At 43.7% G+C, this 25,115-nt stretch overlaps 1 protein-coding gene and 1 pseudogene across 3 annotated transcripts in view; both read right to left on the bottom strand.

The window, feature by feature from the left end:
• The window catches only part of MASP1 (MBL associated serine protease 1), a 76,260-nt gene extending 59,360 nt beyond the window's left edge, over positions 1 to 16,900 (bottom strand). For all 3 annotated transcript variants that reach the window (XM_004577773.4, XM_058662132.1, XM_058662133.1), the window contains exons 1-2: positions 16,606 to 16,900; positions 10,824 to 11,055 (exon numbers count right to left, since the gene is read on the bottom strand). In XM_004577773.4, the coding sequence (XP_004577830.1) occupies positions 10,824 to 11,055; positions 16,606 to 16,610 (237 nt within the window). In that variant the 5' untranslated portion in view covers positions 16,611 to 16,900. The remainder of the gene's footprint in view (positions 1 to 10,823; positions 11,056 to 16,605) is intronic.
• Positions 16,901 to 23,689: 6,789 nt separating this feature from the next.
• On the bottom strand, positions 23,690 to 24,804 carry LOC101533696 (V-set and immunoglobulin domain-containing protein 1-like; annotated as a pseudogene).
• Positions 24,805 to 25,115: the final 311 nt, after the last annotated feature.

Genomic DNA, 25,115 nt, shown 5'->3' with positions numbered 1-25,115 from the left:
TACGTTAAAAGTATTAGACACTAAATCAGAACCTCGGCCTAGGAACAAGTGTGTCACTTGGGTGTGTGTGTGTGCGCGTGCCTGTCTGTGCCATGTTTTGGAAGCTTTGGAAGACCCTGTGAGTAAAAGCTACATGGCTGACAGAGCTAAGAGTCCATTGATCTCAGAGGGCATGTGTTGAAAGTTGATGCTCCAGACCAAGTTCCTGTCATTAAACCATTGAAAAACCAAGGGTTATAACTAACAGTGAGATTAATAATCCTTCCCTCTGTGTAGAACTGCCTAGTGTCTCTAATTTATGTGTACCTAACTCCAGTTGTGTAATGAGGCAGAGTCCAGAAAGGTGATATGCCTTGCCCAATGCCACCTGGTCCACAATTAGTGGATCTGAGACAATATCCAGATGGTCTGGCTTGCAGAATTGGTCCAATGCCTGAGATCTGACAACTCCAGAGGTCACAGCAGGATGGGGCATCCAAGGACCTCAAGTCTTCTCCCATGTGAAGAAACTGAGAATTGTTCCAAGTTACATGCCCTTGTCTGTGACAGAGGCAGGCTTGAGGCCCCACTGCTTTCCCTAGGATAATGTTCTGATTTGTTATTTACTAACCAGAGTGTGAGTCATCCAGTAGGGCTGGATGCATCCCTGAGAAGGAGTTGTGTGCATGCAAATATTAGGAACCACGAAACACACAATGGGTTTGAGAAAGTTGGCAGGTCCTAAGTGGGCAAGAATCCCACTGCTTTCAGGAGGGCATGGCCATTCTCATGGAGGGAATTTCACAGAAAAAGGGCAGCCTGGACAGGGACCAAAGGAAAAGCTGGCAGGGGAGGGAGTGCCTGCCTAGAGACTGGGAAGCAGGCATCCCGCAGGTGGGAAAATGGGCAGTGCCCACTGTCTCAGCAGGAGTGAGGCGGGGATGTGTCTGGGAACTGTGACTGAGAAGGAGGTTGGAAGCATTGAGGCTTGTCTTTGGCCCATGAATGGCTAAGTCTCCTTTGCCCCACCCTTTCTGGGACTTTGGAGCTGACTCATTCACATGCAAATTTTTCCAGCAACTGGAGGCAAGGCCCCAAACAGTTTGTTGTAAGAAAACAGCCAAAGCACTGGAAAACAAAGGGTGGCTGTGTTCTGTGGCAGGCTGCCTTGCTCAAGGTATGCCATTGTCAGGACCCTGGTGATCAGGGCTGTGTGTGAGGGACAGAATTGAGCTACATGCAATCACTGTCCAGACAGGATCTACAGGAATGTGTGCCTGGGCATTTTTTGCTGCTGCCTAGGACCCTGCCATACTCCATCCATCACTGACATCCGCAAATATTTGCACCGAAATCTTTCAAAAGTGATGAAATGGGGACTAAATGATCCATAGCAGGTATCACTCGACCCACCTCAGCAGTGGTGAGCTGCAGTCTGCAGCTCAAACCATCACACTAAGAGCCCATTGTCAGCTTCTCAGGGGTTTCGTTATCCCTTTGTGAAACACAGCATTCAATAAAAGTGAAGTTTCACAACCTTACAATGAAATAACTTATATGAAAAATAAGCCAATTAAGCAGAAACTCCTCTCTTTCTAATAACTTCAGCACAATTCAATATCATCCATTCTCTTGCTGCTGTCCATTGTATGTGAGTGGTGATGCTGCAGGCCTCTTGCTCTCACTGCCCTCCTTCACCCTTCAGTCTGGTTATTACTCAATTATAAGCACACAGGCCTCTGTTTTTCCACATACAAAACTCCCGCTGTCCCCTAGACATTAGGTGATCAAAGAAGATGTGAGCATGAAAGTAATTTAACAAGTCAGCTGTTTCCAGGGCTGGCACAGCGGGTAAAGCTACTGCTTACAACACTTGCAGTCACAGGTTTGAGTCTTAGCTATTCCACTTCCCATCCAGATTTCTTATTAATGTGCCTGGAAAACCAGCAAGAGATGGCCCAAGTGTTTGGACCCCTGCTACCCATATGGCAGATAGAGATGAAATTTCTGGTTTCTGACTTTGTTCTGTCTTTCAAAATAAAGAAATAAATCTTTTCTTTAAAAACAACATGGTGTTACTTGGAAGCCTTAGCAGGACCCCTATTTCCCACCCTCCCTCCTGCTCCCCACCTGAATCTCTACGGCTGCCTCCTCCATTCCTATCCTTTCTTTGCCATCCTTGATGTTCTTCTCATGCACATCAAGTACTCTTCTACCTGGCAGCCTTTGCACTGCCTAGTCCATGTGGTTGGAGTGTTTTTCACCAGAGAAAACTACATGGCTGACTTCTTAATCTTCAAGTCTTTACCTAAAGTGCTACCTGCCCTATCTTTCCCCCCGCCTGAACTCATGCAGCTGCCATTAGCCCTATTCTATCATGTTTCTTTGCTTATTATACTATGACCAGTCCCATCCTTGATGGCCTTTGATGAAGATTTCCTTGAGTCCTATGTCTCTTCTTTTCCCTGCAGGTTGTTCTGTAGCACTCTTCTCTACCTATTGCTTTAGGTTTTGTGTTGTCTGTTTCTCCCTGAAGTGTGAGCATCATGCTGAAGCAGAGATTTCTGTCTGCTCTGATGATTGCTGTCCTCCAATCAGGCACTTGAGGTGGTCAAGAACATACTAGCCTCTGATATGACACCTGGGCATTTATAAAAACAGCAGAGGCAAGAAAGTCACTCTCGCCCTTATCCTTGGAGAAGCAGATCACAGGAAAGCTACCTTTCCTATACACAATAGAAAGGAACATACAGATTGTGAACAATTGGAACTGGTGGCCTGCCACTAGTTCACTACCATGCCATCATGGTAGCCTTGTGCTTTCAACCATCTTTCTTTCCAACTATCCTCTCTTTACCAGACTAAGCATGAAACATGTTCTGGCTTCTGTTTATTTGATTCCTTTGTATTGTGTAAAAGGTATATGACATCAATTTATGGATCTTTTGTTCTAAGTGTCTCAGCCATGAGCCTAGCCATGGAGGCCATGGAGCGGCACAACTTTTTTTTTTAAACAAGGAATATTTGTTGGATACACAAAGATACTCTTACTTTTCCTTCTATCAACTCCCTGGGGTGGGGGTGGGGGGTCTTAAGCTCTAGTTCTTGACAAAGTGTTTCCTGTGTTTGTCAATGCTCACAGGTATACATCCCTGTGCACCCTGCTCTGGCACAAACCTTCCTCACATTCACCTTTCCACATCACATGCTACACCCCAGCACCAAAAGCTTCCTTCTGCTCCCCATCACCCCTGAGCCTACAGCATTTGCATCTCTTCAACAAAGGAGCTATGGCCATACTCCACAGATGATTACTTGTAATTCCTGCTTCAGTAGAACTGGTGTTTGGGACCTGGTGTCTCCGGAGGAAAGAGTCTCATTGGGGACTGCAACTTGGAAACTCACGAGAAACAGTTATCACAGTGTCATTTCCTTCTGGGGTCAAGGCCTCCATTCCTTCTCAGAGAATTAGCAGAGCTGCCACAGGAGCTGAGGTCAGCGCAGTCAGAAGGCCGAGGGCATGGTCTAAGTAAACATCTCCTAGAAGTTGAGAGCTCTGGGATTGAAAGATTTATCTCTCAATTACAAGCAAGACACAATTTGGCCTAGAGATTGGGGGCGGGGGGAACACTGGGCTTCAAGTGGCAAACTGTTAGAACTGGAAGGGCAGTGAGTCCAATTCCCTCCTTGGGAAGATGTAAAACCAAGACCCAGATTGGAGCAACAATTTACTCAAGACTCAGCATGATCAGAGGCTGCTTTCTAGACCTTTACACTCCCAGCCAGATGTGGGCCTTTTCGTGTTCCTCCAAGCATTGTGGTTGCTACTGGAGAAAACACAGCCATGGGTCTTGAACACGTGGGGCCGACAGTCTAGTGGGAATGACCTTGAGCTCACCAATAGAACTTGTGAACCACAAATAGATAAACTAACTGAGAATTTTCCCATCCTTTGTAGCTTGAATTTCATTTCCTGTTATTTTTGTAAGATGGTTTTCTTCTCAAAGCTGGATAGAAAAGAAAGTTCACTAATAAGGTCTAGAAAACTGCAAGGTCCATCTGTTTTACTAAACTACCATGACCTGAAAGGCTGAGTGTTGTTGATTTAATAACAATTCATGCTTGGGAAGCAAATCAAGGTTCTTTTCAAAATGGACTGTTGGGAAGGATACACTCTATGCGGGAATAGAACCATGACTTGCAAGTAATGAGACCAGAGATTGAGACCTTGTGTTTCTATAGTGATCTGGGCAAATCTAATTGCACCTCAGGTTCCTTTCTTGCAAGTTAGGTATAATAGACTCCGTTCTTCCTATTCCTAAAGAATCAAATGTGGTCACAGGTAGAAACTGCTGCAAAATTTATGTTGCCACAAGATAAATACGTATGAGAAATAAAAAATCTTCTGTATGCTTTCAAAGCACTTTTTCACCTATTGTCTTACAAAACAGAACAGGTCATTTAATGCAGGTAATGGCAAAACCAGAGATGGAGAAAGCTGACAATTTTGAAAATGTGGTGGTTCCTGGCAGGCACTTTGTTATTCCACTGCTATCATTGCCACTATCATAGTTCTGATTGAGCTAATTATGTAACTGTTGGACTCATGTCATTAAAGCATTCTCCTCACTTGGTTTTCATGAGAAATCCAAGAAACAGAAATTATTGTTAAGCCTGTTTTGTGGATGGTAAAAGGGACTCATACCAAGATTATGCATCTGCTTCTGAAAGAGGTAGGGACAGCACCCAACCTCTGGTCAGACTGGCCCTAAATCCTAACTCCAAACTACATAGCTACACTTTGCTATTCTGATTCCACTTAACAGCTTCATTTCACCGAAGTCCTCCCACAGTCCATGAAGAAGATACCTTTTCCCTTATGAACTGTTTTTTAACCGTTGACAAAACCAACACTTGGGATCAGAAATCTTGACTGAGGTGTCTCACTCAGGAGTGGCAGAGATGAGATGTTAGTTTTGTGGTGTTTTAAGCCCTGTCTCAAAATCTAGCTCAGTATTTTTACTATATTCCAAACCCCATGCCCTCAACTCAGTCTACATCTTTACACAGCTACTTTTTCCTTTTCATCTTCCTACTTTCCATCTCTAGGAAATTAGGCACTCCGCTATCATAAACTTGGCTGGAGACCTCTGTTTCCTCCTTCTTTCCCCATACACAGCTCTTCCCAGAATCCCCATCCAGGCTTCCCATTAGCTCCCTAAATTCACTTTAGTCATGGTCAGTCTATTCAATGCAATGATCTATGCAACCTTGCTCAATGATGCAGTTTCTTTTGGTTTTACCTGCGCTCAACTCCCTTTTCCTATAGTGCCAGATCAAGCTTCCTCAAACATATCCCTGACTGTGTCACCTCCTCATTTCCATATCCCCATGATACTTCATTGCTTCTCATTGGAGATCCTAAGATGCCAGGTAAGGGATGGACTTTGGTGCAGCAACTGAAGTGCTATGGGGAAATCTGCATTCTATATTGAAGTTCAAACTTCAGCCACCCTACTTCTGATTCAACTTCCTCCTGCTGTGCACCCTGTGAAGTAGCAGTTGATGATTCAAGTACTTGGGCCCCTGCAAACCACACAGAAGATCATGATAGAGTTTTCTGTTCCTGTCTGTGGCCTAACCTGGCCTTGGTTGTTACAGGTATTCAGGGAGAAACTAAGCTAATACGAGATCTCTCTGTGATTGCTTTCTTTCTCCTCTCTCTCTCTCTCTCTCTCTCTCTCTCTCTCTCTCTCTCTCTCCTCTCTCTGTTTCTTTTTCTATTTCTACACTGAAATAAAAATAGACAAAATGAAAGAAAATAAAGGGAAAATAAATTCAGGAAGCATAAAAGGCTGAGATATGCTGCTTTGTAGTTAAATACAAGCATACTTGGTACATGAAATTCATGGGATATTGTTCACTCTGTGAAGACATCTTGCACTGATTTTTTTGTTGACTATGTGTCATTCTCAGGTACTATCCTCGTTGCTACTTTTGGTGAAGACACTGAAGTAATGTTTCACTTTGCTTACTGTAAGAGAAGCAATAGTGCAAACAAGATGTGAGGCACATGCAGCAGGGAAGGAGCTACAAGGACCCCTCTACCTGAAGGAGATTCAGGACCCCTCTACCTGTTCCAGCTGATTGTTGGCACATAATAAGCTGCAGGAATCACCAGATTTTCCAAGTAAAATTGGAAATGCAGATTTTTGTGTGTGTGTGAGATCAGAAATTTTATGTGGACAATAATTCATTTTTGTTTTTATTCAAAACACAAACTGAGCCAATTTTCTTGGCCAGCCAAGAAAATTCATTGCAGAATTAGCTCAATATTTTGACTCTTTGTTTGTGACTTTGAGTGCACATGCTTAAACCCATGCTTACCAAGAATTTTCTATGTCCACCTCCAGATGGCCTTCTTTGGCCTTTCTCCGACATATCCATGACACATATCAATCCTGACTATCCTGTGTTTTTCATTACCCCAACCTGCTGTATCTCCATGCCTTTATGGGAGCTGTACAGGAAAGTGCTTAAGGGAAGTGCAGTATGGGATTACTTTCCCCTTCAAGACCTGTCTCCTACATTAACAGTTTCCATAGCCTTTCCCCATTACCCAGAAATGGCTTCTTACCTTAACTTGCTATCTCATACCCCTGAGTTCCTTTGTCCAGCTTTGTCAGTTATACATCTGTTTCATTACATCCTGTGAATTTGTGGACTCCTTGAGGGTAGGGACCACCTTTGAGAACTCATCCTTTTGTGATGACCACCTTATCCTAGATTCTCAATAGAATTCTTGGACATCATCCAATATAGAAAGTGGGTAGCTGCTAATAGGCTTTCAGTGTGACACAATCAAAACAAAGTTCTAAGAAAGTCTCTGGATACACATACATGGAGAATGGATAAATGGAGATGGACTGGTGTCTGGTAGTCATCATCCATTGGCAATAGACTAGGTGAGAGGAAGAAGAAACAGAGCTAAGGAAAGCAATAGAAGAAATGTTGACTAAGCCAAAGAGACTAGGTTAACAGGAGGACAGTGGCATTGTGTGATCTGAACATTTAACAGGCATCAATTGTTCTTTAATGAGCACTGAGAAAAAGGGAGAACAAAAACAGAAGACAAGCCATTCTGACCTCCGTTTTAAATGAAGAACTATTATGAAATGAACTTGAAAATAAAGTGTGTGCATCTTCTGTTTTCTTGGTGGTTCTTGTTTCTAAGTAACCATACCTCTTTCAGTAACTATAGTCCCTTTGTAAGTACTGGTTGCTCACTCCATCTGGTGCTTAACCAAAAAACAAGTGTGCTACATTTCTGGAAACAAAAAAGGCTCTTTTGAACTTACTAAAAAGCAGTGCTCCATTACATTTAAGGAATTTTCAAGAGCAGATTTGACTGTCTGCAACATTTGCCTTATCTTAAAATTTAAAAATCCTATGCATTCATAAGATGAAATTCCACTATTGTTTAAGATGCAAGGAGAGTATGAGATTTGAGATGAAATTCTGCTTTCCAGCATGGTCTTGAATTCCTTCTTCCTAGGCTTTGGACAAAATGGTTATGGAGATAGACTGTGATTTCTAAGGTTTTAGATATGAAGACATTCAGGGTGAGGGGAGCCACAGAGACCATTTGGAGCAGGAAGTAAAGTCCCTTCTAGAAAGAGTCACATGCCTAGGGACAGTTAGGGTAGAATGACAAACAGAACCTAGGTCTTCCATTGCCTTGGCCAACATCTGTCCTCTGCTGTTTGCTGGCTGCATTTGCCCTCAGGATTTGTTTTGTTGTTGTTGTTGTTGTTTGCTCTGTGCACTGTCGGTATCCACTACTGCAGCCACATTGCAAGGAAGCAGATGCTGCTATGCAGATGTGCATGCACCTCATGAAACAAAATACTGTGGGAAATCAGGCTGAGGTAGGCAGATTGTCATAAGCAAGCATCTGGCCCATGGGCTTGGAGGCCTGTTCTTTTTTTAAAATACAAATGTTTGCTGTCAACAGTTTCATCATGATCACTCTTATGGGCCTAGGAAGGAAGGGAAGTTTGTGAGTTTGGGATAGACCCATAGGAGTACCTGTGGGCTGAAATATTTTTTACATTGATTCCTCAATCTGCCAAGAGAATTGAGTTGTGGAGTAAAAAGTCTCAAAACAGGACATTAACACATAAAAAAAAAATCAGTGATACTGCAAGTTGCTTGGCAAAAGCCAATGGGAGTGACACAGGTTTACAAATTCCATTCAAATCACTTGCCAATCCATCAATATGCTAAGCAGGTTGTGGGCTCTAACTGGGTGCTGTGGCCATGGAGTTTGGAGAGGTAGTTGCTACAGCCTCACCATTTTTCAAGAGAATCTTGACTATGATAATGAGGGCTTGATGGGGTCTCCTGCAAGATTCTGGGAGGGAAGATTGGGATTAAGATCCTAGGACTTAAGGCAATCTAGGAATATTCTCATTCAATCTCTCACGCAGAGATTAAGACATGGATTTTGAAGAGGAGTGTTATTTGGCATTATTGTGCATTCACATGACACACCCTTGCTTTCATTCAGATAGTACTTGCAGAGTGTGTCCCTCGTTCTTAGAAACAGCACATGTTCTGAGGCTTCGGATAGGGTGGCAGTTAGAAAAACGAACAGGGCTTCAACTATGCATGGAACGCTGTGGGTATAGGAGTTCAGAGGCAGAGAGGTCTAGTCCTGTCCCTGGATTCTGACCTCAGTCTCCTCTTGTGTGCAGGTGCAGTGGGAACTTGAGCACAGCAGCAGGATTCAAGTTATCTTGCCTCAAGGGGTTTCACAGGTAAGCAGTGGTACCTGAGTCAGCCCAAGCAGCTCCACTTCTGTTTACTTGCTATGTAGAGCCTAATTTGAGTTAACTTAGAAGATGTTCCTGAAGGAGAAGTTATTTTAAATGCAATAAGAACAACGATAACTTGGGATTGGATGAGTCTCCAGAGGTGGTCTGCACCTAACATTCTATGAGTTCTTGACTCTCAGAAGGAGAGCTTGCCAGGCATGTAGGAAGTGCATAGGACCCTGGTCCAGGTGAGTGCCAATTATTGGCTCATATGGGTGCAGTGTCCTGTGCAGGGAGCCCTGCTTCTGTTCCATGACTTCTGGGACCCCTTTGGCAAGGTGATGGATAATGACATGACTGTATCCTGGGAGAATGTCAGCTATGTAAGCGCATACATCATGTTCATTTTTTCATGTGAAGAAATTGGACAACTGTCTGATTTGGAGTTGTTAGCTGCTTCTTTGTGTTGGCCAGAGGTTGTGTTTTCTAAGGTTATGTCTCTTTGAGATGGACCAGATATTTTGTTTCACAATAGTCTCTTTATTGCTACCACAGGGCACCCCATGCAGCAATGATTCTGGGATACCGGAAACATCTGGAGGTAGTTTTTTAGTTGTCAAGACTAGAGGGGGAGTAGTTGTTGGCATCTAATGAGTAGAAGCGAGAGATGTTACTAAAAATCCTACAATGCTTAAGACAGCTTTCCTCAACAAAGAATCATCTAGTTCCAAACACAGATGCCGGTGAGACGGAGAAGCCCCAACATGAAGCACTGTGGAATACTTCACACAAAAGGAGCATATACAATGACAATAGCCTACATACAAAATGTGTTGAAGTGTAGGAGGGGCCCATAGCACCTCTTACCAGGCCTCTTTCCCCTTTTTAAATCCCTGCAGTATCCTCAAGCTCAGAGAAGCACAACTGGTAAGTCAATTAGTGGCCAAAACAGCATGGGAGTCAAAATCACAGGATGTGAGTGTGGAACCTTGACCTACCAGCTTCCAGCTCTTCTTGAGCTACTTGACCTGCCTCAGTTTGTTTCTTTGCCTATGAAATAGCTTAGTAGTTCCTGACTCTTTGGATTATTTTAGAAGTTGAATGAGACTAGAAAGCATCATGTAAACTCATAGCTTTGCTTGTGCTCAAGCACTCTGGTTAATGTGACAATAACTTGCTGAATGACTGGCTGAGGTAAAGTATGACTACAATAATACTGAAAATATGGTATTATGGAAGAGTGATTGGAACAGAACTTCTTTTGGGAAGTCAGAGCTTAAAAAGTAGGTTCTTAGTTTTCACATCATTTTGAACCAGAAGCAGGTTTATTAAATATGATCCCTCTGAAACCCTCTGATCTCAGCCCCACGTTCAACCAAGAACAACTTCCCAATCTTAGCCATTTCTGTGGGTTCTTTTAAATTCCAGGAAATGTTGCTTCTGTGCTATAGTCCTCTGCTCCTCTTCTCTGTGTAATTCTGTCTAATGACCCCTTCTCCATGCCTTTGCTGATGAATCACAAACTCTGCAGCATGGCAGGCAAGGTCTTTCAGAAAGAACCACACCTTCACTCACCTTTCCACTTTCGCCCTGACCGTGTAGAACCCTCTATCTTGTATTTTGCAAACATTTGGTTATTATTTCAGGAATTGAGCAATGCTTTCTAATAGTTCAGCTTTGTGCATAATTACGGCTCTGTTCCTTTTGGATTTCTGCTTGTTTTGTAGACTGTTCTTTTCTGCTTTGGACCATGGAGCAGAAGATAATAGAAATATTAAAGACTTTTAGTATGGAAAAAAACAAAGGATACTGTGGTTAGCTGAGTCACACACTACCAGCCTCAGTTTTCAATAGGGTCCTTTCTAAATCAACCCATTTATTTCCCAATGCGCATCTCACTTCTGATCTTTCATAAACGTGATCTTCTAGATGCTGCCCTATGAGGGGAAGGACAGTGTTTGCTTCACCTGGACTTCCTTAACTCCCAGTAGAACTCCTGGGCCAGATAGGGAACACTGGGGAGCTTACCTTCACATAGTCATATTCACAAAGGTAGGAGGATTCCAAGTTGAAGTGCATGAAGTAAAGTTTGATACGAAACCCCTCTGGCACCGTGATATTCCATGTCACCTCTGAGTCACTTGGATAGGAATCAGGATAGCCAGGTGACTGGATCTGGCCGAACATATCATTTAGCTCCACAGTGTGGGCTGAAGCTTTCATCAGGGAGAAGCACAGGGCATGACAGAGAAGGAGCCACCTGGAAGACATGAACGTGGGTCTGCTTATATTCATGAACAGAGCCCATCAGTGTCTGGCTAGACTAGCAGCCAGGAGACCTACTTCTCCGCCTGCCTTGGCCGTGGGCCTGTTGTAATTGTTTGTCTTCTTTGGGCCTTGATTACCCAGTCTGGTACATGAAATTATGGAAACTAGATGACTTCTGATGTTTCCTCAACTTTTTTTCTTTGGGATATTTGGTAATCATGTGAGTTTTAAACTTTTCCAGCAAGTTCTAGATCTGGGACTGTGACATATATCATTTTGCTGTTGAAAGTATAACATTGTTAAGTAGGCAAAAATTGCTATCACTTGTCAGTTCAGCTTCCTTTACAAATCATACATTTGTAATTCATTTTCCTAAAAAGTAAGTGCCAATAACTTATTTTTTAATATTGGTATCATTAATAGGATCTGTAGGAATTTAAACAGGTTTTAAGAAGCAGTTTTTCACAAAAATCAAAGTATGTAAAATTTTGAATAAAGATAGAATAGGCAAAGTAAGTTTTGTTCTTGGTAGATATTCTAATAAAAAATGAATCCCTGAAAAACATGAGGATATTTCAAAAACTTCATGAAAATTATGTAGTTTTTAAAAATTTGCATTAATTTATGAAGTACTCTTATATTTCTGCAATAATCAGAGATAAAGAACTGTTAGAAGAGCTGCAAAAGGGGTCAAGGAAATAAAACTTAACAGAACACAACATATGTGACTGATGCAATGCTGGGGCAGAGTGACCAAAGCTCACCAAAGCGCCGATGGTCAGCACACTATAGGAGGCAGCTTATCTAATAGATCAGTCACCTGCTGGGACCAGGAACCTTGAACTCAAACATCCCAAAGTTGGCTCACCAGCTTTGCTCCCAATCAGTTCCTGCTCTCATTTCTCTTTTTCTTTGAATGGCACTCCCATTTACGTTTCCTAAGCCTGTGAGTTTACCATTCCCTTTCCTTCTGTACCATATTTATAGTTACCAAGCTCTATTTACTCTACTTCCTGTATTCTGGAGGCCCATCTCTCCTCTTTAGTCATTTCCTATGTGAAAGCCTTTGATCTGAACTTTTTCTGAAGCATCCTGACTGATCTACCTGCCCTTTCCTTTATATCATTCAGTGAATTTCTGCCAAAGTTGTTTTCCTAAAACACAGATGTGACTGCACTGCTCTGCAGTGCCTGCAGGGTATGGCATCTGTGTTCCCAGGGTGGCTGAGAAGGCCGTTTTAGACCTGGTGCTGACGGGCCTGCCCCGCCTCATCCCCACAGCTGTCAGGTGGGCCTTCTGCCATTGTGGGAGCCTGCCATAAGACAGGTGCCCACTCCTCACCTATGGGTTTCAGATGCTTCATTTGTCTTCCATCATTCAGCCTGAAGCCTCCTAGGCTAGCGTACTTCCCTTGGTGCAAAATATATTCCACAGTTCTGGTATGTGGCTGTGTGAGAGCAGCTATCACACTGCTCAAACACAGTCTAAGTGCATGTGGGTTCAAGTCTTAGTTCTTATACTCCCTGGATGTGAAAACATGGGTAAACAGTCTCTTTAAACTTCAGTTTGCTCAGAGGCAAGCTTTCTAACTTCTCAGTTACAGGGCTTGTGTAACTATTAGGGATTACATATGGAATTGATCTACAGCCCGATATGTAATTGATTATGAATGTGTGCATGTGGGGCTGGAGTCTTAACCTAAAAAGGTAATGCTGGGAAAATTGACCAGCATCTTTGGATTCACAATTGTATGTTTCCTAATTAGAAAGTTTTCCTGCCTCAGTGACCCCCTCACATATAAGGCTCGTGTATGTATACATATGTATTAGTACGTGTGTCTGAATAGGCACACATGGCAAGATAACTGTATGTCTAGATTCAATCAACTGGCTATCTCATGTAGTATTTATCTAAAAGTCAAGTAGATATGTACAAAAAGATCTGGAAGGATACACACTGAATTATTAGCCATCACAGTCTATGAAATAGGAATGTTACCCTTTTTGGTATGTGATCCTTCTAGAACAGACACAAAATGACTTTCACATATAGAAAATGACTTTGCAAATGTTTCCTGAAGCCCCTTCCGCAATGTGTGAGACACTATTAACAAAGTAAAATGTTTTAATCCAACAGCCAATGTCCATGTTTCTAAGACCCAATCTGTGGAGGGAGACCCTCAAAGGCAGAGAGAAGGGAGGCATATGTCCATTAGTCCAAATATGTCCTTATGTGATTTAGGAAGAAAGCCCAGGCCAGGAAGTCTAACATGCAAAGTGTAGGGTTCCCATTTGCAAGTCAGGAAATGTACCAGGGTTGATAGGGCCTGGAGTTCATGTTCAGTCATGCCATGCAGACAAGAACAGATTCAAGGGCAGGCCCTAACTTTATTGATCCCAGCCTGAGGGGAGCCTTGGCAGGTCTTCTTGGGTTCCTCCTCCTTGAAGTGGTAACGCTAATGACTTCCCACAGGGCTGTTATCCTAGAAGGGTTGGAAAGTACTTTGTTAACTGGCCAGCTCCAGGCCAAGTTTAGTTCTGATTACCCCATCATGCTGCTTCCCGAAAAGCAGACATTAGGAATGAGCCTTGGCTCACAATAGCAACACCCAGATTATGCAAGGCTGAAAGGGCAACTTTCTCCATGTGGGTTTCTCTAGTCTGCAGCATCCAGGAGACTTTGAGCCTCCTAAGGCCAGTGCTGTCAAGGCTGGCAGCTGACAGCCCCAGCTAGCCCAGAGGCTCAGCACCATGTGTGGAAGGCAACTGGTCAGCGTGGGAGGGAGGAGTGGGAAGCTTTTTGTTCTCCTCTGTTTGCATTTCCAAACAGTTTCACACATATGAAGCAAATATCTCCTTTCATGTAATAGGCTTGAGCATATGCTTGCTTGCCTGCTTGCTTTAGGCACTGTGAATCAAAAGAATCTAAGTGGCAGCTTTCATTCCTCATCACACTCTCTGCTTTTGGCTTCCTATACGCCAGGCACCGGCTGTACAATTCCTGACACCTGTTATCTATCCTCCAGCTATTCAAAAAAAGTTTAGCTACATTTGCTTGAAATGTCAAAAGTAATATATAGAGCTTGGATCTCATAGGCTGCACTGTAGCAGCAGACTATCACGGATGCATCAAGATGCCTGTGTGTCTAGGACTGTGGAATGAATGACATTTTCCGTCTGCTCCATTCATTTTTCCTCATTCCAACCTGCACAACACCAAGACTCCTTTTGTGAGATTAAAAGTTGGAAGAGAACCATACAGATCTCTTCCATGGCATCATTTCATTGGTGGGAGCAGATGATGAAAAGGATACCCCAAGAGATGTCACATCATGCCCAACACCATCTGGTGAATTAACTTCAACAGAAGAAGGCAGTGCAAAGAGCCCCCAGAAGAAGCTGGGCCATGCCCATATCATGCCCAGGCATTTGGCCAAAGCAATTAATCCTGTGAAAGATAATTTAAAAGCCCATGACTTTATGTGGAAATTAAAAAAAAAATTCAAGCACCAGTGCTTTTCCCCAAGATAGATTCTGGCTTAATTGGCACAGGGTGAGGTATGGGTACTGGCAGCTTTGACAGCGCTGCAGGTCATTCTGGAGTACAGCCAGCTCTGGGAGCTGCTGGTATGGAATAATAGACCTGGTAGAGAGTCCAGTGGAATACAATAGAAAAAATCTTGGGCCCAAGATTGAGTCTGGGTCTTATCCAGACCACCAGTGTGACTTTGGCCAAGTTGCTTAACTGCTTTTCTCTTCCTTTATACATAAATGTTTACCTCACCCCTAAGCTGAAAAGCTCATGAGACATGGCCCAGAAAAGTGCTTGGGAGTCTCTTTAGTGTTGTATCTGAGTGAGGCAAGACCTGTTTCGGATACTTCCAGGAGAGAACTTTGCTAGTAGGTTGCCTTGCCTTTTGATAGAATTCATTTCAACCAACACTTATAGATACCAGGCATTGTGCTAGGTGCCTGCTGTCCAAAGACAAAGACCTGGATTCTGCACCCTGTAGGGGAGCTGGGAATTCAAGCTAGGAGATATTACAAGGACAGTAAGAGATGCAATTCTAGCTCTATCCATGCAGGATGGTAGTCAGGGAAGAAGTGAGTTTGGAGCAGTTAGCTGTTCTAGGTGGGAAATTGGCTGCAGGGGAGGGTTGTTTCAAGGGGAGGGCTGTGTACGGATAGAGACACGCAACTGTTATTCAGTTGGGCATGGTTGGGGCGGTGAGTGGTAGGGTTGGATTTAGATCACTGATTGGTAAATCAGCTGATCACTTCATAGGGAGGGGCATACTTTTCATTTTTTAAAAATTGGGATTATTATTTCATTTTTCTTGGAAGAAAGGAAAATGTACTTTGACAGTAGACTTAAAATGGCAATTGGCTGATGAATAGAGCACCTGGGTACCTTGCAGGCTTGATTATGGCTCCGACAGCAGGTAATTGGCCCCAGATGCAGCAAAGTTGTTAGGTGATTTTGCAAAATGCAAACAAATAAAAATGCTTCTCCATTAAAAGAAAATTAGTGTTAAGAGAGGTGTTTAGGGACTTAACACATCAGCTGAGTTTTTTTCTTACTTTTTTGTGTTTTTAGCAGCATTAATATTTATAAGGAATAATAATAGTACCAGGAGCTGGGTTTTAAGATGAAGAGGTGGGGTGGGGGGAGACACTTGCATGGAATATCTGGGAAGATGAACAACTAGGAAGATTGAAGAACGTAAAACCAGTTAGAATTTTAAAGTGCCAGGTGCCAGAACACCAAAAGATCCTTTTGTTAAACACACACACACACACACACACACACACACACACACACACACACACACACACTGCAATATCCCTTTAACAGCCATTTGATGCCGCAATTCATAGAACTCATAGCCTGATTCATCCCACCAGCTGCCTCCGATTTCAGTAAGAATGCAGAAATGTCTCCACTGTAAATGGGGACAGGTTTCCAATTTTTTTCAATGGAGCTTTAAGTGGCAAACTTTCCGAGGTTTTCGAAACCACAGGGCAGAGCGGTGGAAGCGGGTGTCTTTTCCGGTCAGAACAAATAAACACTGAAACACAGAGCTAACTCTGAAAGTGTTGGGAGGGCGACATCAAGGCTGTTAGTAGGGGAGGAAAACGAAAAATCAGCCCTTTGGGCCTTGGGAGGAGAGCCCGGTGGCCCTTAAGCAGTACCCTACTCCAGCAGACAACGAGGGGGTACGGGGGAGGGTACGGGTACGTTGTCCCAGCAGCACCCAGAGCAGGATTTGCACAAAGTATCAGGCTTCAACTTGCTGGGCTCAGCAGCCTGGGGAAGGCGCACCCGGCCAGGCGTCTACCGCTCCCTTTTTTGAGCCCCAGGGGCTGATGGAGAGGACTCTATGCTATCCCCCATCCCCAGCCTCTCACACTCCTTACCTCCACCAGCTGCCCCTGCAGGACCCGCAGGTGAGCCTGCCCTGGGCCAAGGTCAGATGCTCCTGGTTACTTGACACCTGGTCCCCCCAAATGGGCTCAGTGCCCCCTCCTGCCCTGGCACTCACCTCATTTTCTTGACTCACGTCCTCCTGGCTGCCTGATTTTGGTCTCTCAGGGCTGACTTGTCTGTGAGCTTGTTCCCGGTGTGGTGTCAGCGATGCCTTATCTTTGTTCTGACGTCCCTGTGTGTCTCTGGAATTGGCTGGCATTCTCCATTCAGGTCACGCCTTCCCCTGCCTGCAACAGATCCCCTCTCCCCCCTCTCCCCCTGGCTTTTCCTCTCTGCTTGCTGGGGCTCTGACTGCTCTTGCACACACGCAGAGGGACCTGACACAACAGAGTCTGTCTTCTCCCTCCCAAGAGCTGCTCCTCCACTTCCCTCCCTTTTCTACTACAGCTGCCTGGAGCCCTGGAGAGAAAGTGACTGGAGGCTTACAAAGGTATTTGCACCATGGGATGTGTGTGTGTGTGTGTGTGTGTGTGTGTGTGTGTGTGTGTTTGCAGAGAGAGAGAGAGAGAGAGAGAGAGAGAGAGAGAGAGAGAGAATGAATGCAGGGGACAAAGTCTTCTTGTCTCTTCTGTGTCCCTTGCTTCATGGCTGTAATTTTCTGTTTTTCTTCTTCAGGACACAAGCAAAAGAATGCTAATTGAACTGAAATAACCACAAAGGCCATTCTCACATCTACACCAAGAGAAGGAAAAGAGCCCAATCCCAGAGTTTCTTGTGCAAAGGAGCACAGGTTTTCTGCAGACAGAACCACAGGATCCCAAAGAACAGGAGCTCCCAGCCCTGCAGGTGACACTGGCACTTCTAACCCAGTGCAGAGGCTGGGACCAGCCCAGCAAGGACCCAGGCCAGCAAGAAAGGCCAGAGACCCTGACCTGGGGCACAATCTCAGTTCCTGTGTTCTATGCAAAAAATGATGACCCTGGGGCCAAGGGCAAACAGTGAGCACATCCCATACTGCCTGGACGACGACATATCTGGGCATTTGGCTGAGTACTTTTCCTTGTGGCTGGCACAGTGCTGTGTCTCCATGTCATCAGCAGCTTCTCTCACAAACCTGTGAGGGCTCTACTGTTTCACAATGGAGCAACTCGAGAGAGATTTGACAGTTTACCAAGATCATCCAGTTCTTTATTAAGCTCCACTGCTCTAACCACCATGCAGAGCTAAATAATTACCGAGCACCATGTGTCAGGTGCTGTTGTGCTGAGCTCATCCATTCTCTTTGTGTATTCATGTACCTTGTATATAGGCAGGTAGAGATATTATCCCCATTTGTCAAATGAGAGAATTGCCCAGAGAAGTTAAGTGACTTACCCAAGATCACACAGCTTGGAAGTGATGGCAAGAATTGGAACTCTTAGGTATAATTTTACACTACATCTTATGAATACATTTGCATGAATGTGGAATTTCAAGCATGTACACCGAGCACAGAGAAATTCAATTTGAGTCGTTTTGAGAAGAGCCCGAGATTCAGAAGTAAAGTTGGGCTTTCCTTGTTCCTTTGCATCCTGTCTGACTGTACACTTTGGGCACAATACTTAGTCTCTCTGATCCTGTTATCTTAGGTGAAAAATGGAAGTTGCTATGGGACTTGTGTGGGATTGTGCTTGCGCAAGTGCTTTGTCAACCTCCAGGGGGCACCCAGGAAAGGGCTGCCTGCTACTCTAGTGCTCCCTTGGGAACACACCCACTCTCCACCTCTAGATAGTGCTCCTCCTCCAGCACTTTCTGGGAAACAGGGCCTTGACTTCCACCAGAATTCCTGCTCTATTTTAACCCTTGTGTAGATCAACCTTGCCAAGCTTGGTATGATTTCTTAATCACACCACGGTGTAAAGATAGGAGGTTGAGAAAATAGATTTGAACTTAGGCACTGTTTTAGGGGGAAAAAAAAGTGTTTGCTGTTTCAGGCGGGGTTAGCCAAAAAAGAAAAATGCCTTTAAACTTCTCATTAAACAGACTCAAGGCTCCTCGGACATCAAATAGCTCTCACAAGGCAACATTTTAATGATTTAAGTATAAATGAATCAGAAACACATGGGCTCCATTTCTGCTGGAATACACCAGGGTTTTAAAAATGAAGGAGAAAGAACTTGGCAAGAGGTTCACTGTGCTGACAGAGGGTCCTGCCCAGGCCAGGCATGCCCTCCGTTCTCCCTGTGGCTAGGTCTGCCTGCTCCTAATCTGGGCCATACACTGCGGAATGAGTTTGTGCTGAGCACCCAGGGAAGAGCTTTAGAGGGAGGGAAAACCATCAGCTTCTCCTTGTAAAGTGTCGCAGAACAATTAAGCCTCCTGCAATGATGTCCTGGACATGTTCTTACAAGCCTGCCAATGTTCAATGGGAGGCATTTGAAAATGTTGTAAGCCAAAGTTCTGCCAATACCAAGTAGGTCTGCAACATGTATCTCCCTAGGAGCTAGCCAAGACACAGACACAAATGGCACGGAAACCTGAACTATGTGTCTCCACGTACAATCTGGGTGCAAGATTTGGGATTGATTACATTTGTGATACTGTCCCGTGCCTTCAGTAAAACCCCCCTGAGAGTTTTCTACCCATGAAGGAGGAGAAGTGGAAGGGATATTACTCTGGGAGTAGGAGAACTGAGTTTAACCACCATTAGCTAACTTCCCAGTGCTTACTTTCTTGATGGGAGCACATTGATTTGCTCTGATGAAGTCAGGAGACTGGACCAGACTCACATCCTCATAGGGCACATTCCTGTGTGAATACTACAGGATGAGACAGTAGCAGAGATGATTCCTTGCATGGCCGGATCTATAAGGAGAACCCTAGTCCAGTGTAGCTCTCAGAAGTCCTGGCTTTTCCTGGGTTATGTCACCATTTCTCAGACTCCAATCACAGATATGAAAAAATAATGGTAATAATAATGTTTAAAAGCATTTAACTGATCTGTGAAAAGCAAGTTCTAAGAGTTTATTGTTTAGTATCACAGAAGCATGGAATGTCGGATGTGGGCTCACTGTCCTGGGACTGCAGTCAGCAGAAGGTACTGGAAGCAAGCTCTACAGCTGGTGATTGCTGTGGCATTCCTACTGCTGGGAGGGGCTTTGGTTTACATGTTCTACCCAAGTATTTATTTTATGTAACTCCTGAACCAGAGTTTCTGGAATTCCCTGAATGTTAGAAAATGTAAAGAATTTGGGCCATAGTATTGTGTTGGTAAAGAATGAGATCCACAATTCCTATAGGAGACCAAGGAAATTGAGAAACAGCTCCAAAGACCGAGGTTTAGAGCTGAATTTGGGGTTGCTCGGTTCATCGCCTTCTACAATGCTGATAGCCATAGCTTCTGGCCCTGTCAGATCCCAGAATAACATGAAAAATTTATAAATACTACCCACTGACCTTCAAATTGAATCCCAATGGATTGGATGTAGGTAGATTCTCTAGTCTGACACTTTTTAAAAATTTCCCTGGTGTGATTTTTTTCAAATTGAGCACAGTCTAACACCACATCTTTTAACTGATGGCTTCTTGGGTTTCATGACATGTATTGACTATACACAAATCACTTCCAGACACATGATGGCATGCAAAATTCACACATACTTAGAAGATGTTGAGGAGCAGAGAAACTGAGTATGGCCACTATGAATGGTGGATGAGCTCCTGACCCCAAACCTAGAACTCACTCATCTCATTGGCTGATTTTGGCTACTCCTTGGGGAAGCTGAGCTTCCATGAACCACACTGTCACATGACTGCCTGATTTCAGGGAAGAAGTGACTTCCTCTTACGAAAGAAGTGCTTTTAGTATATTCTGAACTGTGACCCCCTTCTCTCAGTCATGTGTTGAAGAACTAGCCATTAGCATCTCACAAATGTGAGTATATTTGGGGAAAGGGTTTATCTTTAAAACTGTAGTGGGGTTCTTGGAGTGGGCTCTAACCCCAAGTGACCATGTCGTTCTAAGAGGGAATTGGATCACAGGCACATTCAGAGGGAAGGCCACATGACGACACAGGTAGAAGACAGCCAGATTCAGGCCAGAGAGAAGTCTTCGAGGAAACTGGCCAGAACTCTGAATTTGAGCACCCAGACCTGTGCGAAAATAAGCTGCACCAGGCCTGTAGTATTTTCTGAAGGCAGCCCTTACAAACCAATGTCCCTTGCAAATTCCCATTACCTTTTCTTTTTTTTTTTTTAAAGATTTATTTATTATTATTGGAAAGCCGGATATACAGAGAGAAGGAGAAACAGAGAGGAAGATCTTCCATCCGATGATTCACTCCCCAAGTGAGCCGCAATGGCCAGTGCTTGCCGATCCGAAGCCGGGAACCTGGAATCTCTTCCAGGTCTCCCACACGGGTGCAGGTCCCAAAGCTTTGGGCCGTCCTCAACTGCTTTCCCAGGCCACAAGCAGGGAGCTGGATGGGAAGTGGAGCTGCAGGGATTAGAACCAGTGCCCATATGGGATCCCAGTGCGTTCAAGGTGAGGACTTTAGCCGCTAGGCCATGCCGCTGGGCCCCTATTACCTTTTCTTACCCAAGCCCATTTTATACGTATTATAGCTCCAGCCACTCATGTTACCTTCTCTATCTCACAGGCTCCCTAGACCATGAATATGAAGCAGAACTTGCCCCCAGACAGGAGAAACTAGGCCAGGAGGACCATGGAAGCAAGCAGACAGCTGGGAGGCAGGCCTCAGACCGTGGGAGAAGGCAGACACCTCACCTCCCCACTCCTTGCTGCTGTTTCTTAGTCATTATCTTATGTTTACACCCTTCCAAACTCTCTTACTCATCTCTCCTTCTGTTGCCACTTCTACTTCTTTCATTAAGAACATGAGCATGTGACACACTGCTTACCTCTCCTTGCCAATAATTCCCGGTACCCTGGGTGATGCCAGGCTTTCTGCTCCTTGTTATCTCCAGATTCAACTTCAAAAAGATCTGCCTATCAATTTCCTGAGAACTGAAAACAGAAGACCTTAATGCTTGGTCTGAAAGGCTCCACCATGATACCTACGTGAAAATTACACCTTGTTACGTTGTAGAGCCATCTCACCAAAAGAAAAAAAAGGTAAGTGCTTAAAAAATTGCCAGAAAGAGAAATACCAGTTACCTATGAGGAAGTAGAAAATCAGATTTCTTACATACCACCTAGAAATAAGATAAATACAGAGGGTTTCTTATTGTGTGAAGAAAGATACCTCTAAACTACCATTCTACACAAACTGAAGGGTTATGTAACAGTGAAACAAAAATGAGGATCTATTCAAATTCTGAAAGTTTACCACTTTAGGACTTTTGAAAAGGAATTACCAAAGCATATTATGGAGGAGGAGAAAAATTACTAGTGTTAATAACATTATAGGGAAATGGACACACTCAGAGAATGTTTGTGGAACTAAACTGGAACAGCAACATAGAAGGCGGCGTGGCCTAGTGGCTAAAGTCCTCGCCTTGAAAGCCCCGGGATCCCATATGGGCACTGGTTCTAATCCCGGCAGTTCTACTTCCCATCCAGCTCCCTGCTTGTGGCCTGGGAAAGCAGTCAAGGACGGCCCAAAGCTTTGGGACCCTGCACCCGCGTGGGAGACCCGGAGGAGGTTCCTGGTTCCCGGCATTGGATCAGCGCAGCACTGGCCCGTTGCGGCTCACTTGGGGAGTGAAACATCGGATGGAAGATCTTCCTCTCTGTCTCTTCTCCTCTCTGTATATCTGGCTTTCCAATAACAATAAAATCTTAAAAAAAAAAAAAGAAGAAATATGCTTATCAGCTCCAGTATTATGGCAGTATTATGGTTCAATTGGATAATCTTCCTCCTACAAGCACCAGAATCCCAAATTGGCTTTAGTTTGTGTCCCAGCTGCTCAACTGCCCATCTGGTTCCTTGCTCGTGGCCTGGGAAAGCCGCAGAGGATGGCCCAAAGCCTTGGGATCCTGCACCTACATGGGGGACCCAGAAGAAGCTCCTGGCACCTGACTTCAAATTGGCTCAACTGTGGCCCTGGTGGCCATCTGGGAGGTGAACCAAACCAACAGATAGAACATCTTTCTATCTCTCTTCTCTCTGTAAATCTTTTTTAAAAATAAACAATAATTTTTCTACTGAGCCTTATTTTCTGAACCTTAAAATATGACTGATTATGCAAATCAAAAAAGTAAATCTTTCTGAAAATGTCTTTAAGTTGCGATGAGGGTGAAACGCGATGACGAAGAAATTTTCAAACAGATGCAGAAGTGATATCAATGTATTGTAGTTAATATTTAATGTTCATAGCAAAAATGTTCTCTGTTTATTAATGTGGAGGGTACCAACAGTGACACAGATTATTTAAATAGTTGAGATGACCTAAAACAATTCTTGCGTGTTCATTCAAGACACTTTCTGGTCTTCTTCAAAGTTGGTAAGATCAGACATAATTGGTAACAATAGCTGATTGAAAGCTAAGTTCAACATCACCGTCACCTATGATATAAACATTTTGTATCCACTACAGGGAAATTATGTTAATAATATTTTACCTCTGCATTTTTCAGACTTTGAAAATTGAGTGGTCTTTTGGAGCTTGTTATGTTCAAGTATTAAATATGAATGGAATTCCTTGGAAAATCTAACATGACAAATGAGATGTCATTTCTCAGACCTTGTTTTAAATGCTATGTAACAATTAACAGGTGCCCTTTACAGATTGTTCTCTGTTGTTTTTTGGAGAACTTTTTTTGAACCTATGAGATAATGCTGTTGAGTTCTCTCAATGGTAAATATAAATAAGTGGAGAAGCCTGACAATGAATCTTAGTAATATTGAATTTCATTATTCAATGAAACTTGTTATGTACATATATGGAACCTAACGAAATATAGCTAAAAATAGAGAAATAAGATTTTCTAAAATATAGCTTGGATGCTGATGGAAAATTCTTTCAACTACGTAAAAAATCACTTGCCTTGTCATGTGTGATGCATATCTGTTTGTTCACAATTGTCAGTATTCTAAGCTAGTAATGCCAGCACCCTTGCACTTATTTAGTTGTTATGGTGACCCATTTGTTTTAGAATCAGAGTAAAAATTAGCACCTTATTAGAAAAGGTTCGATCATAACTGAGAGAGGATGTGGGGACTGATTAGGCCAAATGATTTACAAACAACAGTAATGGGTTACTCAGTGATCATGACTGGTGTACCTGGGGCACAAACATATGCCTTAGTCACTCGCTGGGATTCAATTAAAATCCCAAGCTCTGGCTCTAGTTGTGATTCTGGCTCCAGCTCTATCTCAAGCTCAGGGTCCAGAATTGCCCCCTGTTCTGTGGTGGTCTGCCTTCAGGCTGATAGCAGGGTTAGTGTCATGAGTGGAGGATGGCAGAGTTGCTTCTAGTGGAACAACATCTTCCATTGGCATGGCTTTACTTTCAGTGCATTGGGAGTTTTTGGTCGTTGCTTCAAGCTCTGTGGTGACTCTTGAACTTCTCTTGTCTTTTGCCTTTGATTTGTTTCTTGAGAAGCACATGATAGAAGCGATGATGGCAGCCCCTACCAGGGTGCCTAATAGGGCATCAATGGTGATCCTGACTTCAGAATGTGAAGAGCCTAGATTGATTTCATAGGAACTATAACCAAGAAGATTCATAGCAGTACACTGGTAATAACCTTGTTCAAAATTTGTCAGATTTCCAATATCCACAATCCCAGTGGCTAGGTTGAAACTTTCTTTCATTGGCATAACATTTACTTCCTCAACTTTATACCGTCAGTACACAGGGTAAGGCTTTCCAAGTGTAGAGAGACTAGAAAAATAAATTGCATGGCCAGTTTCTGGTTTTCCTATGAGGCTACAAAGGAGTTTGGAAGGTTTGACCAATACACTGACGTTAAGGGTTCCTTGGTTTAGCCCTGTGAAGCCTAGGAGTTTATTAATGTCACAGGTGTAAATCCTACTGTCATCTGGTTGCCTGTTAGATATTGTGATAGGCCTTTAAAAAGTCCAGCTACATCTTCCCCATGCGTTTCAGCCATGCACCATTTTTAGATACTCGCTGGCTGCCTTTTCCCCCAGACCCTGAGGTTTTGAGACACAGGCTGTAAAAACCTGGCTCCAATTTCTTCTTATGAAAGAAAAAACATTGGATAGTAGGCTTGTGCTGTGAGGGCAGCATGGTGGCATAGAGGTAGAGAAGGGTGGCATGAGATCCAATGGTCACATTCACAAAACTTTCTGGGATGGTCACTTGTACCACTGAAACTGGCCTGGCCACAGGTGGAGCTATGATCATTGCTGGCTGACTGCCACTGGTATTTGATCATTGCAACACTGCTTCGCTGTCTTTGCTGCTTGCCCATGCCCACAGATCTCCAGGTGTCTCTCTGCCCCCTGGCCTGTCCTCTCCTATTTGGCAGGATTGAGGCCTCTCTGCTTCACCCTGGCTAATGAGTCTCTGTCTGTTTAAACGTGTCCTTACCTGTTCTGCCATATTGTTTCTCTGCAACAATAATATTTAAAAATAGAAAGATGAAAAAAATAAATGTGCTGGTTAGTCTACGAATGCATTTCAAAAAAAAAATATGTCTTCAGAAGAAACCCTCT

The sequence above is a fragment of the Ochotona princeps genome, chromosome 3 (genome assembly GCF_030435755.1).
Source record: "Ochotona princeps isolate mOchPri1 chromosome 3, mOchPri1.hap1, whole genome shotgun sequence".
NCBI lineage: Eukaryota > Metazoa > Chordata > Mammalia > Lagomorpha > Ochotonidae > Ochotona > Ochotona princeps.
The sequence above is the reverse complement of the archived record's forward strand: the minus strand, read 5'-3'. Positions and strand labels throughout refer to the sequence as shown.